General features: G+C 41.3%; 3 protein-coding genes across 8 annotated transcripts in view; 1 reads left to right on the top strand and 2 right to left on the bottom strand.

Annotated features, from left to right (window-relative positions):
• Window positions 1–3,192, bottom strand: part of brip1 (BRCA1 interacting helicase 1) — an 81,725-nt gene extending 78,533 nt beyond the window's left edge. Inside the window, exons 1-4 of one of the 6 annotated variants that reach the window (XM_074640010.1) lie at window positions 2,924–3,192; window positions 2,620–2,728; window positions 621–732; window positions 18–239 (exon numbers count right to left, since the gene is read on the bottom strand). In XM_074640010.1, the coding sequence (XP_074496111.1) occupies window positions 18–239; window positions 621–732; window positions 2,620–2,712 (427 nt within the window). In that variant the 5' untranslated portion in view covers window positions 2,713–2,728; window positions 2,924–3,192. Of the gene's footprint in view, window positions 1–17; window positions 240–620; window positions 733–2,619; window positions 2,729–2,898 lie in introns of all 6 variants that reach the window. The other 5 variants (XM_074640008.1, XM_074640009.1, XM_074640006.1 and 2 more) reach the window with 5 other exon arrangements.
• Window positions 1–17,539, top strand: part of LOC141770481 (tyrosine kinase receptor Cad96Ca) — a 159,481-nt gene that overhangs the window by 47,821 nt on the left and 94,121 nt on the right. The gene's annotated exons all lie outside the window — the stretch shown is intronic.
• Window positions 5,077–15,031, bottom strand: LOC141770478 (protein phosphatase 1D-like). The gene is made up of 6 exons (XM_074640003.1): window positions 14,390–15,031; window positions 11,294–11,522; window positions 9,144–9,268; window positions 8,496–8,677; window positions 8,040–8,264; window positions 5,077–7,628 (listed from the first exon to the last, which is right to left on the bottom strand). The coding sequence occupies exons 1-6, from the start codon at window positions 14,901–14,903 to the stop codon at window positions 7,179–7,181; spliced, it is 1,725 nt and encodes a 574-aa protein (XP_074496104.1). The 5' UTR covers window positions 14,904–15,031; the 3' UTR covers window positions 5,077–7,178.

Here is a 17,539-nt window from a genome sequence, read left to right as displayed (position 1 = left end):
GACTGAAAGATACTAACCATGTTCAGGTGCTTGATGCGGAGGCTGCTTCGTCTCTTTGCAGGGTGACACAGTGAGGTCCACCACAACAGGTTTGGCTGCTGTTGTAGCTGTAGTCCCGTTGGCTTTGCTGTGGCACACACACTGACAGGGGGTGGTGACATCTGACTTCTTATAGTCTCCACAGTTTTTGTCTGACTGGCACTTGTCCTCCACAAGGCTTCCTCCTTCTTGTAGTTTAGCTGTCATCACACAATTAAACACAGATATTACCATCAGTGGCATTGATTCTCAGCCGGTACATGGTGTAGGCGATATCGTCAAAATCTGAAGATATTTTTAAAAAAGAAGGTAGTGAGAAAGAAACAAGTCTTATCTAGTCTCACATCACTATAGATATTGTAAAAATATATCATCTGGCTTAAGTTTATATGTTGTAATTTATGAAACCTGAATGAAGAAAATGCAAAAGTGAAGACACCCAAGTGACACTGTCTGTGTAAGACAGACTTCTGCTCTAATTAATCAGTGCACCAGCTTTTACATTTTGTTCGAGGATACCAGTAGGCCTACTTGCTTATACAACTGTTTTCTGACTTTGATCTCAGCCAGAGCAGACATACCAAACTGAGCCTTCTGCCAGCCCAGAGCCGAGCACAGCAAAGCCAAGCTCTTTCCACTTCCTGTGGGACTCTCAAGCAAACAGTGCTTCCCGTTGTTCAGTCCCCGTACGATCTGCAGACAAGGTAGAGACACAATCACTTAGCATATTGCACGATATCAAGTACTAGTGGGTTTTCTTTTCATTCTGAGGGTATTTGTACCTTTACCATGCATACATTTAAAGACAAGACCCCACAACACAGTCCAAGGCACAAACAGGTTGTATGTACCAGAATCAGATAGACATATCTACCTATAGTACGTATAACTTGGGGTTTGACTCAGGTTCCACATACTGCATCAATCTGTGCCATCTCTACTGTGACATTAATAGGCTTTTCTGTGAGGAGTTTACATGTTCTTCTTGTGTTTGCGCAGGACTCCTCCACTTGTCCAAAGCGCAGAGACATGCAGGTTAGGTGAATTGAAAACTTTAAATTGCCTCTAGGTGTGTGTTGTATTGTGTGCGAATTGTTCTTTGCCTAGATGCTTCCGCCCTGTGATAGACTGGTGGCCTGTCGAGGGTAAGATAGGATAAGATAAGATTAGATAAGATATTCCTTTATTAGTCCCGCAGTGGGGAAATTTGCAGTGTACAGCAGCAAAGGGGATAGTGCAAAAAAACAAGATGCATCAGCTAACACAGTAAAAAAAAAAGAGCTAAACAAAGTGTAACAAAATATGAACCATTTAAATAGAAGGAAGTATACAAATCGGAGCAGTATACAGTATTGACAATAAACAGACCATTAACAAAATTGCACAAGTGGAAAATGATATTGCACAGTGAGAATGAAATGAAATTCCACCTGAAAATATCAGCTTATTGTCAGTTTTTTTGGTGTGTAAGTGGTCTACTGAGAGCAGTGCAGGTTGTGGAGTCTGACAGCTGCAGGAAAGAAGGACCTGCGATAGCGCTCCTTCACACACTTTGGTCGGAGCAGCCTGTCGCTGAAGGAGCTCTCCAGTGCTGAGATGGTGTACTGCATGGGGTGGGAGTCATTCTCCATCATGGATGACAGCTTAGCCATCATCCTCCTCTCTCCCACCACCTCCACTGTGTCGAGGAGGCATCCCAGGACAGAGCTGGCCTTCCTGATTACTCTGTTTAGTCTCTTCCTCTCCGCAGCCGAGATGCTGCTGCCCCAGCAGACCACTCCATAAAAAACGGCTGATGCCACCACAGTGTCATAAAAGGTTTATGGTTAGAACAACAACTAATGGGCCTTTTAACAAATATAATTGAGTCTCATAACTATGTAAAGTACTTCCTTATGACGTAATTCTATTTCAGATTTACAAATATGGTATTGTCTCATTATTACTTGTTTGACGAGCCAATACTCCCCTTTAAATTATAATAGGCCCACATTGTATGGAAGTCTTTAAGTCTAATTCTCAAATTCATTCACATAATACTATACAGGTTAATCATCTTCACCTGCCTTTTTACAAAACAAAACATGGCCAGTACTTCCTCAGATATCGTGGTGTACAAATATGGAACACCAAAATACATGTTATCAAGAGCTCATTATCCTTAGAACATTGTAAAAGGAAATTCTCATCACATTTAATTCCTGATGTCTAATTATCTTTGGATATGTTTAGATATATTTTCTATCTATATTTCTGTACTGTTTTTTGTGTGTATTTCATTGTTTTTATTGGATTGTTTTCCACTGTTTTGTGTACATTTTGTGTACTTCTTGTTGTTGTTTAGATCCTTCTTCCTTTTTTGTTATTGTTTTTTTTTTCTTCTCCTGGGGTTGGGGGGGAGGTCCTTTGTATATAAGCCTTTGTCTTCTTGACCTCTCCTGACATATTTCTTGGTTTTTTTTTCATTGACTGGATTTTGTGCAGTTTTATATATGTGCAAATAAATAAATACATTTAAAAAATTAAAAAAATTCCACTTAACTGGGTTAGTTTATCAAGTGGGTGATGTTTTTTACTCACTGAATTCATCATAGCCAGCTGGGATGGGTAGGCCTTGCAGGGGAAGTGGATCTTCACCCCTCCAATGGTGTACTCCACTGAGGATGAAGCCATGCTGCTCTGTAACCTGCTTCACAGCAGTATCTACAACAACAACAACATCACATCAGTTACATATTATACAGACACCTTAGTGTAATGTCAGTCACTGCAACTCTTTATCTCACAAGCTATGCTACTGTACTGTAGCACACAACTAACACACTGTTTGTTTAATAAACGTTAGTGTTCACTGTTCACCTGTCCGTGTAAGCTGTCACCTTACCTGCTTGTTAGCTATATAGCTAAATAACATTACCAACTGCCTAGCAACAGTTAATGCTACGTTTTCCGCCGCTACTTTGACTCATTACTGGTATCCATATTTAATATAGTTAAACTGGTAACCAGTACTGTCTGAAATGTCCCGACAGTAGGCTGTAAGAAACTAATTTAGCACCAGCTGTTTAGGTTCACTGTACTTCCACCCATGATTCTTCCCGCTCTCAAAAATCACATCGGACCACTTCAAAGGAAGCACAGTGGTGCACTTCCTACAGTTGCTTTCAAAATAAAATCCTGATTGTTAAATATCAAGGGAATGTGTTGGAAGTAAAAGTCTGTCATTTCTTTCTAAAAATACTTTGGAGCAAAGTCTTCACTGATGGACGCAGCCATCCAGTAGAGACAACGCCTTAAAGGTCCCATATCGTGCTCATTTTCAGGTCCATACTTGTATTTTGTGTTTCTACTAGAACATGTTTACATGCTGTAATGTTAAAAAAACAACATTATTTTCCTCATACTGTCGGCCTGAATATACCTGTATTTACCCTCTGTCTGAAACGCTCCGTTTTAGCGGATTTCGACGAAATTGCAACAGAATTGCGTTGCTAGGCAACAGCTTGGGTCCATGTGGACTTCCTGTCAGCTGATGACATTCACATACACGGCAACAGGAAATAAACTGGGACACATTTAGAATGTTTACGTTTAAAATTGTGTCAAGGGTCTAAATATTGTATATTTGTGACATCACGAATGGGCAGAAATCCTGACGGCTTGTTTCAAATGCAGAGTTTCTGAATACGGGCTGTGTGTATTTATTTGTGGATTGAGCGTTTCGATACTTTCACAGTATTTATAAAGCACTTAAGCCTGCTGCTTTATAATAAAAAAAAAACATGAAAATCTCACTTTTTTATAATATGGGACCTTTAAGGGGGTGGCCTTAAAATTGAGAGAACATGATGCAGTTCCAGATCATAGGCTCTGGGGCTGCCCTACATGCTAGAAACCGTCCTGTGCAGCTGGTGCCCTTTTTTATTTTTTTCAGTCCTGACCCTCAGACAGCCTGAGTCCGTTACTGAAAGTCTTCATCCTGCACGTTTTCACTGGTACGTAATGTTACCAATACTTGTGATAAATTTACGCTTTTATTTTGAAATGCGTAGAGTGGCCTGCTGGCTGCATCTTGACAAACACAACGGAAGTGACATCAGTAAACATCCGTTCAGGGCTCGGCCCTCCTGCCATGTGGCAGTAGGTAGTATATTTTTGGTATCATTGGGGGAAAAAATCACAATAACCTTTCAGCATATTGTAATTCAAGTGTTCTGAGTGAAAACTAGACTTCTGCTCCTCCTCATGGCTCTGTTTTCAGGCTTTTAAAAAATCTTGGTATTTCCTCAACAGATCTCAACATGGCTGCCGGGTCACAAACTTTCTCACTTTACAGCTAAACAGTACACTACAAGATGATTCTGAAAACATCTGAGGAGAGAAATAGGCATTACAGTAACAGAATATTGTTTCATATTTGATCAGCGCTGCCTAGTTTGACCGTTTGGTCGGAGTTCACCAGTGATTGACGGCCGGCTCTCATAGACAGCAGATGGACACCAGACCATCTCACTTACTTCAGCTTTAAAACACCATCCCAGTCCCAGTGTTCTTCTGTTTTCACAGGATGGTCCAATTTATACCTCCATTTCCTGATTGTTTTATCTTGATATGATAAGATCTCAATGGAAAAATGCATATTTTCCTCATGACATAGTAATGGGACAGTGATGAGAAAAAAACATATATATTTTGTAAAGCATTAAGACGGTGTGTAAAATTGGCAGTAGCAGAATTAAGGTGAAAATGCCATTTTGATGTTACAAAATCAAAAAGGGGAGCAGGGAGGATATTTTTGTAGGATGCAATGTTGAAAAAATATTATATTTCTCAATATGGGTGTCATGAGAGAGCAGAATCAAAATGTAACATTAAAATTTGAGTATTCAAAGATAACCGCTGAAATTTAAAGTGATTTCCTCAGCATGAGACCATTGAGGGCTGTTATGTTTTACAGTCTTATCAAGAGCAGAAACAAGCAGAACACATTAACAATTAAAAATAAGCCGCAATCAATTTGCAAGGAATAGTAATCGCTTTACTTCAGAGAGCTTTTTATTTAAATAGGTTCATTTCCGGAGAAGTATTTTTTTTACATTTACACTGTACACATGCACTTTAGGCTGTTAGCACGGCCATCTGAATCAGGGATGTCATTATTAAACAGAGTAAATGAGTATACTAAGATTTATGAAAAAACAAAGACTACATAAATAGAAGTCACACAGGGATCCAGAGCAAAATAACAGTAACATTATCACTCCTTGTACAATATTTTTTGAACCAATTCATAATGCTACAAATTCCTGTTACAAATTGCACTTAGTTCAATAAAAATACATCAACATGTAATACGTTTTACAAAGATTTAGACATCTAATTTGTGTAATGGTCTATTATTTTTTCATTGAATATTTCTCATCTGAATCTGTGAAAAAGGGGCACAGCCATGCTCTGCAAACTCTACTCAGATTAATGAGGATTCCTTTCTACTTATCAAAGTTTAAATATCCTACATTTTCTGTGTTTTCATTTTAGACTCCAATCATGTCATCCATTCCCAGCTGCATCATTCTCAAAGGTCACCATAATAGTGCAAAAATATTCTTTTAGAAAGTCCATGCATTGTGTATTTACTCACAAATGAGCCTTGTGCATACATCAGTAACTATACAACTGAAGCTGCAGGATGGAGGGACATTGGCTTGTGTAAGCAGAATGCTAAAGAAACCTCAGTCAGCCTAAACAAAACAGAAATAACAGCTATTGCCTTGTTGTAAATAAGATATAACAAGGGAGCAGGATGGACTGGTGATGCAAGGTAACCCCGTCTGTAGGTACCAACATGCTTGAGATGGAACATTTTTCTTGTTCTCACAGATGGTCAAACAACGTGACATCACTGATACATCCAGTGCAGCCACAATGGATGTCTGGCAGAACAAAATAATCATTGACATTGATTGTAAACATCAGGTTTTTGTGTCGGTCCCTCAGAACCAAAGGAAGTCACCTGGGCAAAGCAAACGCAGAGGGAGAACTCCATCATTGTAGAGACAGACATATCAACTTCTGCAAAAGCTTCAGCACAGCAGAGAGCTGCTGAAAGGCATTCTAGGAAACATAGAAAATCACTACTTGATGAATGAATGGGCAAAGCTGGCTCAGGGGAAGTGAAGACACCAAAAAACGCAACCGTAAAGGGTCGTGTCTAGAAGGTAACCCGCAAATTGCAAAATCTAATCTGAGATCTGCAAAAACATTTGTGAGACTCGCTGCCCAATGACCTATCCTTACCTTCACTATTCAAGCTCAATGCCTAACCATAACCATCTCACGGGATCCCTTCTAGACAACATTACCACTCTAATGCTTCATTACAAATTACAACATTGTAATATGATTAAGAGAGATGCGTTGTGTAAATTAAAACTTAAAAACACCTTCCGTTATTTGAAACCTCACAGGGGTAGATGTGTTGTGTTAAATGCAAACTCTCAAAGAAGAAAAATGCTACCAACACTTATTACATATATTTATATATCAATATACACAATGTAGTAGCTTACTGGTCTGTGACTGTAGCAGCACCTTCAGTTTATATTCAAGACAAATCTCCAGTGATAAGAATAAAATGCTGAGAATAAAAATACATAAATACGTTTAAACACAGGAGTACACACAATGGTATATGGAGAGAGTGTAAAGGAGATGAAAGCTGTAGTGGAGCTCATCTAAATGTTCATGTTTTATCATCATACAATACAAGAATGTATAAAAAATATATATTTTGTTTTAAATGAACAGTTACTCAATACTCAACTATAAAATGCATAATATTTACACCAGCATCATTAGTCATACGTATTTCATATACGTGTCACCAGAAAGAAGACTCATTAAGACACATACAAACAGCATTTCAGGAAGGAATTTTGAAACAAAGACACAAATTGTCTTGTGGAAATGAGCACTCCTTCAATTTTCAAATGTGTGCTGAACAAGAAGACATGTCAACCTCTACAGCAAAGGCTGGTTTGCACTGTGACAATGTGCAGGACAACATAAGGAAGCGAAAACGCCACTGGAGACAAGGTTGACAGTACAAGGCAGCAGGTTGATGTGTCTCTGTGTGTGTTTCAGCACACACACACTGTGGTCTTGTTATGCTGTTGGAGAATGGGGGAGACGTTATTGGACTCCTTCTGTTTTTTATCTGCGTTGTGTTGGACCAGAGGCGGCCTGTGAGCTGTTCTGCGTCGGGCCTTCTTAGCCGACCGGCCTGATGATGGTGATGGTGATGGTGATGGTGATGGTGATGGTGATGGTGATGGTGATGGTGATGGTGATGGTGATGGTGATCCGTCAATAGTTCTTTTGCTGTTGGGTGTCCTGCTGCCAACTGTCCTGTCAGTGGGACTGGACTGACTGGCCAACTCATCACTACTGTTTAGACATAGTGGAGTCAGACTGAACGGGTCAGACAGATACAGGTGGTACAGGCTGTTGCTTCCTGATAGTCCGTCCCGTCGCTCCAAGGTAGGGAGGAGCTCACACATAGCAGAGGGAGAGTCTTCCTCTAGAGGCCGCTGCAGGAGAACAGGTTCAAAACCAAACAGTGAGGACAAACTTTAAATATTCACAATACCACACAAAACAATTCATGTCTACTTAAACGGGCAAAATGCTTAAGGTTCGGACAGTAGGGCTAAGGACAGAGAAGGATTTTTTTCTTGAGTGTGTGTAAATTTGTCATGTTACAACAGTATATTAATCTTGCATGTATAATTGTACAGGTAATGACACTTCGACAGCGTGACCTTCGTCCGGCATCGACTGTGGGAATTCAACACTTTCTCAATTTTCTTAATGTAGAATATTAACCAGGAAACTTCTCGAAATTAAAAGCCCTGATTTTGTTACACTCCCCAATAATGCCTTAATATCCCACATTGTGGTTCATTATTTGGGAATTCTTGTGTGTGTCATGCTGCCCTCACCTGAAGGAGAGGAGTGTCAGCGCGAGATATGGAGGTGGGAGGACACTGGGACACCTTGGCCAGGTCAAGCAGCACCTCCTCATGGTGCAGCGTGTCCTGGGAGGACCCAGGCTCCTGCAGGGCGATAACGATGGCGCTGGTGTTGTCAGCTCGTAACATGCGCTGGCGCCACCGCAGCAGAGCGTGGCTGACCAGCTGCCGTGCACTCGATACCCCGCATGGTGCCTGCAGCATGGAAGGTTGTTATTACAGTGACACGGTCTGATATGAAGTGGACATTACTCTGTTAGATTATTATTTCAAATATGATTATAGGGCCTTTTGATCATGTTTACTAATCTAACCTTTAGTCTACAACAGACCACAAGCCAGGTAGGTAGGAAAGACAGCCATCCATCTATAGAGTAACCTATCCTTTACAGAAACAAATCTTTGCTGAAGTAGCTCTCCACTCACCATTGCCTCGTCGTTGTTTTGACACATGGAGATAGCCTCTTGAGGTGGCACCATGTTCCACAGACCATCGCTGCCCAGGATGATGTAGCGGTGTTTTCTGGGGTCAAGGGTCACCACACTAGTGTCTGGCTCTGGAGAAACCACAAACTCCCCGCTGTAGAAGTCATAGCTCCACAGATCACCTGTGCAGAGAAGAGAAACTTAGCTGAAAGCACCACTAGTCTTAACAAACACTCCGTGATGACTGCCCTTCCAATCGTCAGCTTGTCTAAAAATTCTGCACAAAAGCACAAAAAAAAAAACACTTATATAAACCTGTGCTGACTCTAGCAATAAATCCCTGTTTTCCTGAATGGATTAGCCCTTAGAACTAGACTGAAGACAAATAATTATTGACCAGTGGGGCCCAGAAACTCTGGAATGAGCTACACTTGTTTGTCAAAACTCCCTGAACTCTCTTAGATCTCTGATGATAACTGATAGCTCCTTCTAATAAGCCCGCTTTTACTAAACTGAGGTTTTATTGTTTCATAATTGGCCAGTTTTTCATGACCAGACAAAAACAATGTTATTCTAGTCATTCAATTCGTGCTGCCAAATTGCAGACAGGTTATTCACTGAGATAACTGTGATGGTTACTTTTCTTACCTAGAGCTCGGGCTACCGCCAAGAATGGTATCTGGTCAATGATGGTGCTCCGGCGGACTGGGCCGTTGTGACTCAGCCTCGGCCTCTTCCAGACGACCCGGTTCACTCCAGATTTCTTGATAACACTGTTAGCATATGGAGGAAGGGAGAGAAGACAGAAGCTGCCACTGACTTGGAGCAAAGTATCCAAAAATGTACTTTCATTACCTGCAAACCTACAATGACAAATAATTTAGGGTCACTACTGTGGTAGGTGATTTGCACTGACATGTTGAGTTGAAGTAAGATTCTCCCACATATATAATGATAATCACATAACTATGTATACCAAATATGATTAATGTTAGATTCCACATCCCTACTGCCCAGGCCTAATGTTTAATTTCCGTAATATGATTTTAAAGCAGCACTTCTCCTCACTAGCTTTATCATATACTGCACAGCATGCTGGCATTCCCAACAACATGAATAAATCAAATGCATCCATCTTTACATCTTGTTATGTTATGCAGTAAAGCTGGATTACCTACAGCTACATGCGTAGGTCCATTGCAATGCAGTCACCACTTAACGGGCAACAATAAATCCCCTTTAAAGCTGTGGAGTGTACCCTGTCATGTAAGCATAAAAGTTTGGTTGTTGTCAAGCCATCCAGGTGCCTATCCCTACAACAACATCTTATCAGTAGACATGCCACAGACAGTATAAAGGACATTTATCCTTTGAGGCAGATAACACTTTGATCTGCTATTGTGCAAAAGAGGTGCTTCTTGGTTACAATCGCTGTTTTGTTGTAGATGGCAGCTGGTGGGGGTCGTGAGAATGAATAAGCTGTTACCGCCTACTGCATACTACTGATGAACGCCGTATTCAGTATGTACTGTATACTGTATACTGCGTTCCTCAGTAGTATACAGTATTTTCAGTATGCTAGGCCAGGCTTCAGCTTTTAAACCAGCTCTTAAATCAGTGGACAAAAAAACAAACTCGTACCACTATTACAATATTATCGAAAAATACAACTTTGATTTAGTTGTTTATGTTATGTTAGTTTACTTTATAAGATACTACAGGTTTAAACTATTTATTCTAACAGCTCAAAGTGAAGTCAGACAAACAGGATCATCAACGAGGGGAGACGGGAAATATATTGCTCGACAAAATTGACGTTCCTCAAAACTGCTTTTTCAGTTACAGCAACAAAACAGTGGACTGATCTCCCTCCAGATATTAGAGTAATGTTAAAAAGGGTCATGTTGTCTCAGCAGATATCTCTCTGCCCCGTCAGAGGTTGCTCTTTCCCTCTCCTCTTCCCTTTCCACTCAGCTGCTCTGTAGCCGTTCTGTGAGCGTCCCTGGCTGGCTGGCGAGCGAGCTATGCCCGCGGGTGATTGTAAAGCTTTTCAACCCCAAAAGGGCAGATTAACCACAGGTTCCTGTTAATTTATAATGGACATCTGTGTTGTGATATTTAAACAAACCATTCATCAACAAGGAAATAAAGCCCCTCGTCTACAGACCGGTCTCTAGAGAGCTCCAGCCAGCTCATAGCGGTCTGTGAGCGGTCTGTGACCGCTAGAGAGGTAGGGACCCCGGCAGGCGCCAGCTAGCTGTCACGGCAGTTTGTGGAGCTTCTAAACTCCGAAAACGTTGGAGCAAATGTTCGCTGTTTTTGGCTGCTTTTGTTGTAACCGTAGCCTGTAACGGTCCAGCGCTTCGCATTGTTGGATAAAGTAGGTGAGGTAGACTGGTCCGATGAATACTGGAGATTTTTTCCGAATCAGTACAACATCAGAGTAATTTTGACACATTGTGGATTTTGCTTTTGTTCGCATACTACATACTACATTTTGGCCAAATCAGTACATACTACTAGTATAGTATGAGGTTGTACTACTAGTATAGTATGAGGTTTTGAATACAGCCATAGTCTTGGTCCAAGAAATAACCATACATCAGTTTGATTCAACGCTGACCCCTAAGGCAGCTAGATTTTGTGTTATGTGTTCTGAGCAATGACGTGCTGGCGAGGCTGCAAAAATACTCATTCCAATGCATGCAGGATATACACTACATCAGAGAACACAAGTAAAGTTACTATTATATGTCAATACAATGTAGAGGCAAGGTGCGTTGTGGGTTAATCCTTACCTCCCTCCCAGACCTTCAATACGCTCCCTCTCTCTGGGTAGTTCTGGTTTGTGGTCTTGTGTGACTTCCACAGCTCTGATGAATGGATCTGTGGGGTCATCCTGGACCCCTAGAACCACTGCCGAGTCCCCAACGTGGGCCACATACATGCGGTTTCCTCGGATGACCACTACGCTAGCTGTGGTGCCCGATGTGCTGGGAAGGCCAGTGAGTGTCTTTGGCCATTCAGCTGAGAAGATGAAAGAGAGAAAATGTATATATTTACTGCTTGTAAACTGCTCATTCCCCCTGAAGTACACATAGGGAGGACGGTCTGCAGGACAGATAATAAGGCATACAGTGCACTTTCATAGACTAAGCTACTGGAGTTACCCTGCGCTATATTCAGTTTTAACAGTTTTCTTCATCTCCTTGTATTTTTATATCTGGTATATTTTTTTGTACTTTGCACTACTAACTTTTTTACTGTCTTTTTACTAACATGTTTTGCACTATGGAATTGTGATGCTGGAAACTTGAATTTCCCTCGGGATCAATAAAGTTACTATCTATCTATCTATCTATCTATCTATCTATCTATATCTATTGCTAATCTCCATCATAGATTATTCTATGTATTGAACCTGGCGATAACACTGTGACCTTTAGGTTACTTTATTGGACACAGTCTGTCCTGGAGCAAGTCTTTCCTATGTGATCACAGTCAGTCATGCGCTTTACAGACACTGTGTGTAAACACCACTGTTGTAAAGCAGCTGACATGTCCAGACATGTAACACAGCACACACACACACACACACAGGCTACTTCACCATTCAATAGGATTTTATAATGGGTAATAACGAAATATGTAAATGTAACAAAATATACAATACCAAAGGTATAGCGAGAACAAAGAAAACAATAAAATATTATATAAATATATTATTATTATTATTATATATATATATATATATATATATTATTATTATTATTATTATTATTATATATATTATAATATATATATATTTATATGTATTATTATAATATACATTCATACATATATATATACATACATACATACATACATACATACACACACATATATATATATATATATATATATATATATATATATATATACACACACATATATATATATATATACTGGAAAAACAAAGTTCGGAAACTTGTGTTTGGTGGATTATTTCTCTGTTGTTACAATGCTAATTGGCATTGTATTTTACATCGCTTGAAAGCCTGTTTATTTACCTTCACAATGATGTCCAACTTGTAAGGATCATGCATTTGTGGGATGAGCAGCACAGCTGATTATGTGGGTAGCGCCCAAGAAAAATTTGCCAAAATGCTCTGCCAATGATAAACAGTGTATTCTCATAAGGCTACCAGGAAGCCTGCAATGACTGCCCTTCACCGTCAGGCCCGTTTGCGCTGGTGTCGACAACACAGACAATGGAACCTGAACATGTGGGGGAATGTCATGTTCAGTGATGAGTCCAGGTTCTGTCTGCCAAAGTTGGATGGCAGGGTCAAAGTATGGAGACGACGCAGAGAACGCTATGCTGATTGTTGCACCGATGGAGTAACAGCTTTTGGTGGGGGCAGTGTCATGGTGTGGTGGGGGGGCATCTCCCTCACTGGCAAAACAAGGCTTGTCATCATTGAAGGCCATCTCAATGCAGTGAGATATCAAGATGAGATTCTGCAGCCAGTGGCGATCCCATATCTCCACAATCTGGGACCTAACTTCATCCTCCAAGAAACAACGCTCGCCCCCACAGAGCCAGGGTTATCACAGACTACCTCCACAATGTGGGAGTAGAGAGAATGGAACGGCCTGCCAAGAGTCCACACCTCAACCCAATTCAACACTTGTGGGATCAGCTTGGGCGTGCTGTACGTGTTAGAGTGACCAACACAACCACGCTGGCTGACCTGCAACGAATCCTGGTTGAGGAATGGAACGCCATCCCACAGCAACGTGTGACCAGGTTGGTGACCAGCATGAGGAGGAGGTGCCAGGCTGTTGTGGCTGTGTATGGATCTTCCACCGCTACTGAGGCTCCTGACATATTGTATTAAATGAATAAAGTGTAAAATAGCCAATATGTCTTGTTTGTTCCTTGTTACTGATAGAGAGTTCAATCATCCAATCCACCAACCAACTCAAAACAAGAGTCAACACCAACAGGAGAATACACTGTTTACCATTGACGGAGCATTTTGGCAAATTTTTCTTGGGCGCTCCCCACATAATCAGCTGTGCTGCTCATCCCACAAATGCATGATCCTTACAAGTTACACATCATTGCAAAGGTAAATAAACAGGCTTTCCAACGATGTAAAATACAATGCCAATTAGCATTGTAACAACAGAGAAGTAATCCACCAAACACAAGTTTCCGAACTTTGTTTTTCCAGTTTATATACACACACACACACACACACACACACACATATATATATATATATATATATATATACACACACACATACATACATATATACATATATGTATATACGTACATATACATATATGCATATATGTAAATACGTACATATACATGTATATATATATATATATACACATATATATACATATACATATATATATATATATATATACACATATACATATATATACATACATACATACATACATATACATATATACACATACATATATATCTATATATAATAACTTGTGAGCAGGTAACGTGTTGTCCGCTGTGGCAGCAGGCTTTGTTTGGAGAGAAGTGAACCAGTGGCTACTGCTAACTTCGTTAGCTCTGTTGCTAAAACTGTTAGCCCTATACACTGTTTTATATGTAAATAGCAACAGAAACAAAGACACATAATTGAGGTTGTACATGGCTACACAGCCAAAACAGTATGACTATACTAAGCCCATAGAATATGATGGTAAATTGGGCTTTTCTGTGAGATAGCTAGTCTACGAACCAGTACAAACTTTTACCGTCAGGCCACAGATGTTGCAGTCTGGCGGGATGTTCATGCTCCTCAACCCGGTGAAGGAAGCCCCTATAGACGGCTGATTATATGTCATAACTTAGTAAGGTTGATGGTTAAACTCACGTAGCTTCTTCCACATGGCGTGGTGGCAGGCTATGAATCCTTTGCGTATAGCCGCGCAGACCTCCCGGTCGCAGTCGGACCAGAAGCCCCGCTGCTTCTTCATCAGCTCCCACAGGTACTCCCGGGCAAACTGCGCAGCCTCCCGACCTCCGTGCCCGTCGAACACCGCGAAGAACGCGACGGAGCGGCGGGAAGGACTCCCGGTGCTCGGCTCGGCTAGCAGCGGCGGGAGGCTCGGACCTCCCGGTAAAGACGTCTCCACTAATATACTTTGCTCTCGTACAGGTTCACACGGTGCAACCTGCGGGGACACACCGGGTCCACGGTTCCGGTGTGGATGATGTGTGACCGCAGCCAGAGGAACCACCGTGTCGCTGCTCTCCTCTGGCTCACCCGACATCGGCTCGTCGTCTCCCGGCTCGGGCTCCACTATGACTTCGGTCACGTCCTCCATGTATTTCCTGCCTCCTTGGTCGGTGAACACACTCACTCGCATCAGTAACGCGTTATCCATGGCTGCAGGGATAAGTCGCTCGCCAATCTGTCGGCTCTGTTAGCGTTTAAAAGAGCAGAAGAGGAGAGTTTATTGCAGCGAAGCGTCCTGCCTTTGTTTATGTTCGAGCGTAGTAGGCATGCTCAAACGCGATGACGTCACACTCTGTCTTCTTCTATAGCACGTCGACTTGGCAGCGATGACGCAGCTGTTGCCCTCTAGAGGTTGATCCCAGCTACTGAACCATACATGTGCAACCATGTGCACCAGAAATGTGTCTCAAATTATTAAAGGTCCCATATTGTAAAAAGTGAGATTTTCATGTCTTTTATATTATAAAGCAGGTTTAAATGCAGGACACCATCTCAGCACTGGAGAGCACCTTCAGCGACAGGCTGCTCCACCCAAAGTGTGTGAAGGAGCACTATCGCAGGTCCTTCCTTCCTGCAGCTGTCAGACTCCACAACCAGCACTGCTCCCAGTAGACCACTTACACACCAAAAAAACTGACAATAAGCTGATATTTTCAGGTGGAATTTCATTCATTCATTCATTCATTCTCACTGTGTAATATCATTTTCCACTTGTGCAATTTTGTTAATAGTCTGTTTATTGTCCATACTATATATACTGCTCCTATTTTTATACTTCCTTCTATTTAAATGGTTCATATTTTGTTACACTTTTTTTAGCTCTTTTTTACTGTGTTAGCTGATGCATCTTGTTTTTTGCACTCTCCCCTTTGCTGCTGTACACTGCAAATTTCCCCACTGCGGGACTAATAAAGGAATATCTTATCTTATCTTATCTTTATAAAAACTGTTAAACTATCAAAACGCTCAATATACGGAGAAATACACACAAGCCCATATTCTAAACTGTGCTTTTGAAACAAGCTGTTTGGATTTCTGTCCATTTGTGATGTCCCAAATGTAACAATACTTAGACCAATACACGGTTTTAAACATAAACATTCTAAATGTGTCCCAGTTTATTTCCTGTTGCAGTGTATGTAAATAACATCAGCTGACAGGAAGTAAAACATGGACCCAAGCTGTTACCTAGCAACACATCCTGTTGAAGTGCACTAAAACAAGTGTTTCAGACAGAGGGTGAATACAGACATAAGGCCAACAGTATGAGGAAAATAACGTTTTTTTTAACATTACAGCATGTAAATATGTTCTAGTAGAAACACAAAATACAAGTATGAACCTGAAAATTAGCATAATATGGGACCCCTAAGAATGTACAGAGCCCCCTAAAAACAACGGTTCCCTCAAGTTACTAACTTGAGGAAACAACTTACTAATTTGAGGGAACGACTTACGGACTTGAGGGAACGAGTTAATAACATTTTCTCCTAGGGGTCTTGGGGGGCTCCGTATGCCTGTCTAATTTTTGGGGGCTTTTTTGTACTGTGTTGTATCTTGCTGTTTGTTTTTACTGATGCCTCTTGTTTCTGCACTATCCCCTTTGCTGCTGTACACTGCAAAATGTCCCCACTGTGGGACTAATAAAGGAATATCTTATCTAATCTAAAGTTTTTATGTTATTTAAATTATTGATGGACAACATAGAACAGAGCAAGTCCAAAACTATAGACAATAAATGTGTTTTTTTATTAAAAGGTCGATTTAGATCAGTATAATACGTTTTCAGTTCATCAGTATCATAATTTTGGTCTCACCCTTCCCCATATCAAATTACTTGAATCTCCTCCTAGACCTGAGAAGTTGGACTGTGACACATTTTTGTCATTTGAGACTAACTTTTAGTTTTAATTTGAGTATGTTTTTACACATAAACTCCCAATTTTAGGAAACCAAAGAACTGGACAATTCAAAGGGACTGTTTGTAGTTTCTTACACGTATAAATCACCCGGGTCGGTGTCCCATGCGCGCTCGCATATGTGCGCTCGCATGTGGCTACACTGTTCAGCAAGACCCCAACACAAACTAAACGGAAGCACCAAAACCGCAAAGTTATATCTAGTGAAGACCGTCTTGCAAAACAGTGTAGGCCGCGGTCGTAGTAAGCGGGGGAGACCGTTGCTTTGGTCTCCAGGGCCAGAGTCTCTGCTGTACTCTGCTCCTCTGCTCCTCTGACTGCTTGCCTTCACTCAGTTCGCTCCGCCTCACGTGCATGCGCGCACACACTACACACTGCAGGAGACTTCGTAGCTCTGAGAATATTTATTGAATGTACAGAGGACGTTTGTGCAGAAATAACTGCTGCAGCTCCTCCAGACCAACAGAGGTTTCTCGTGTCTTGTGAAGTGACGGGGCTCCGCAGCGAGAAACGTTATCATCTCCGACCGGGTGCCGGTATTTTCCCTGTTTCCTCCGGCCGCGGTCGGGAGCCTAAAAGCAGGAAAAGCCAACACTAGGATCAGCAGTGATTCATGGAGAGACCTTCGTCTGGTCAGCTAACATTACTGCCAAGCAGGTGAAATATAGAGTGATATTGGGGTTTTAGCTGATGTGTGTCGTCTCACTGTTTTGAGCGATGCTCGTTCATGTCTATTTAGAGCGAGCACAAGCGCGAGCCCGGCGCTGACTTTCGTTGACTTAACGGCCACTGGTGTCGCTGTTAACAAGCATTTCTGATTCTTACAAACAGTCCCTTTAACATTGGCCCTACTTCAATTCACCTA

The sequence above is a fragment of the Sebastes fasciatus genome, chromosome 7 (genome assembly GCF_043250625.1).
Source record: "Sebastes fasciatus isolate fSebFas1 chromosome 7, fSebFas1.pri, whole genome shotgun sequence".
Taxonomy (NCBI): Eukaryota; Metazoa; Chordata; class Actinopteri; order Perciformes; family Sebastidae; genus Sebastes; species Sebastes fasciatus.
The sequence above is the reverse complement of the archived record's forward strand: the minus strand, read 5'-3'. Positions and strand labels throughout refer to the sequence as shown.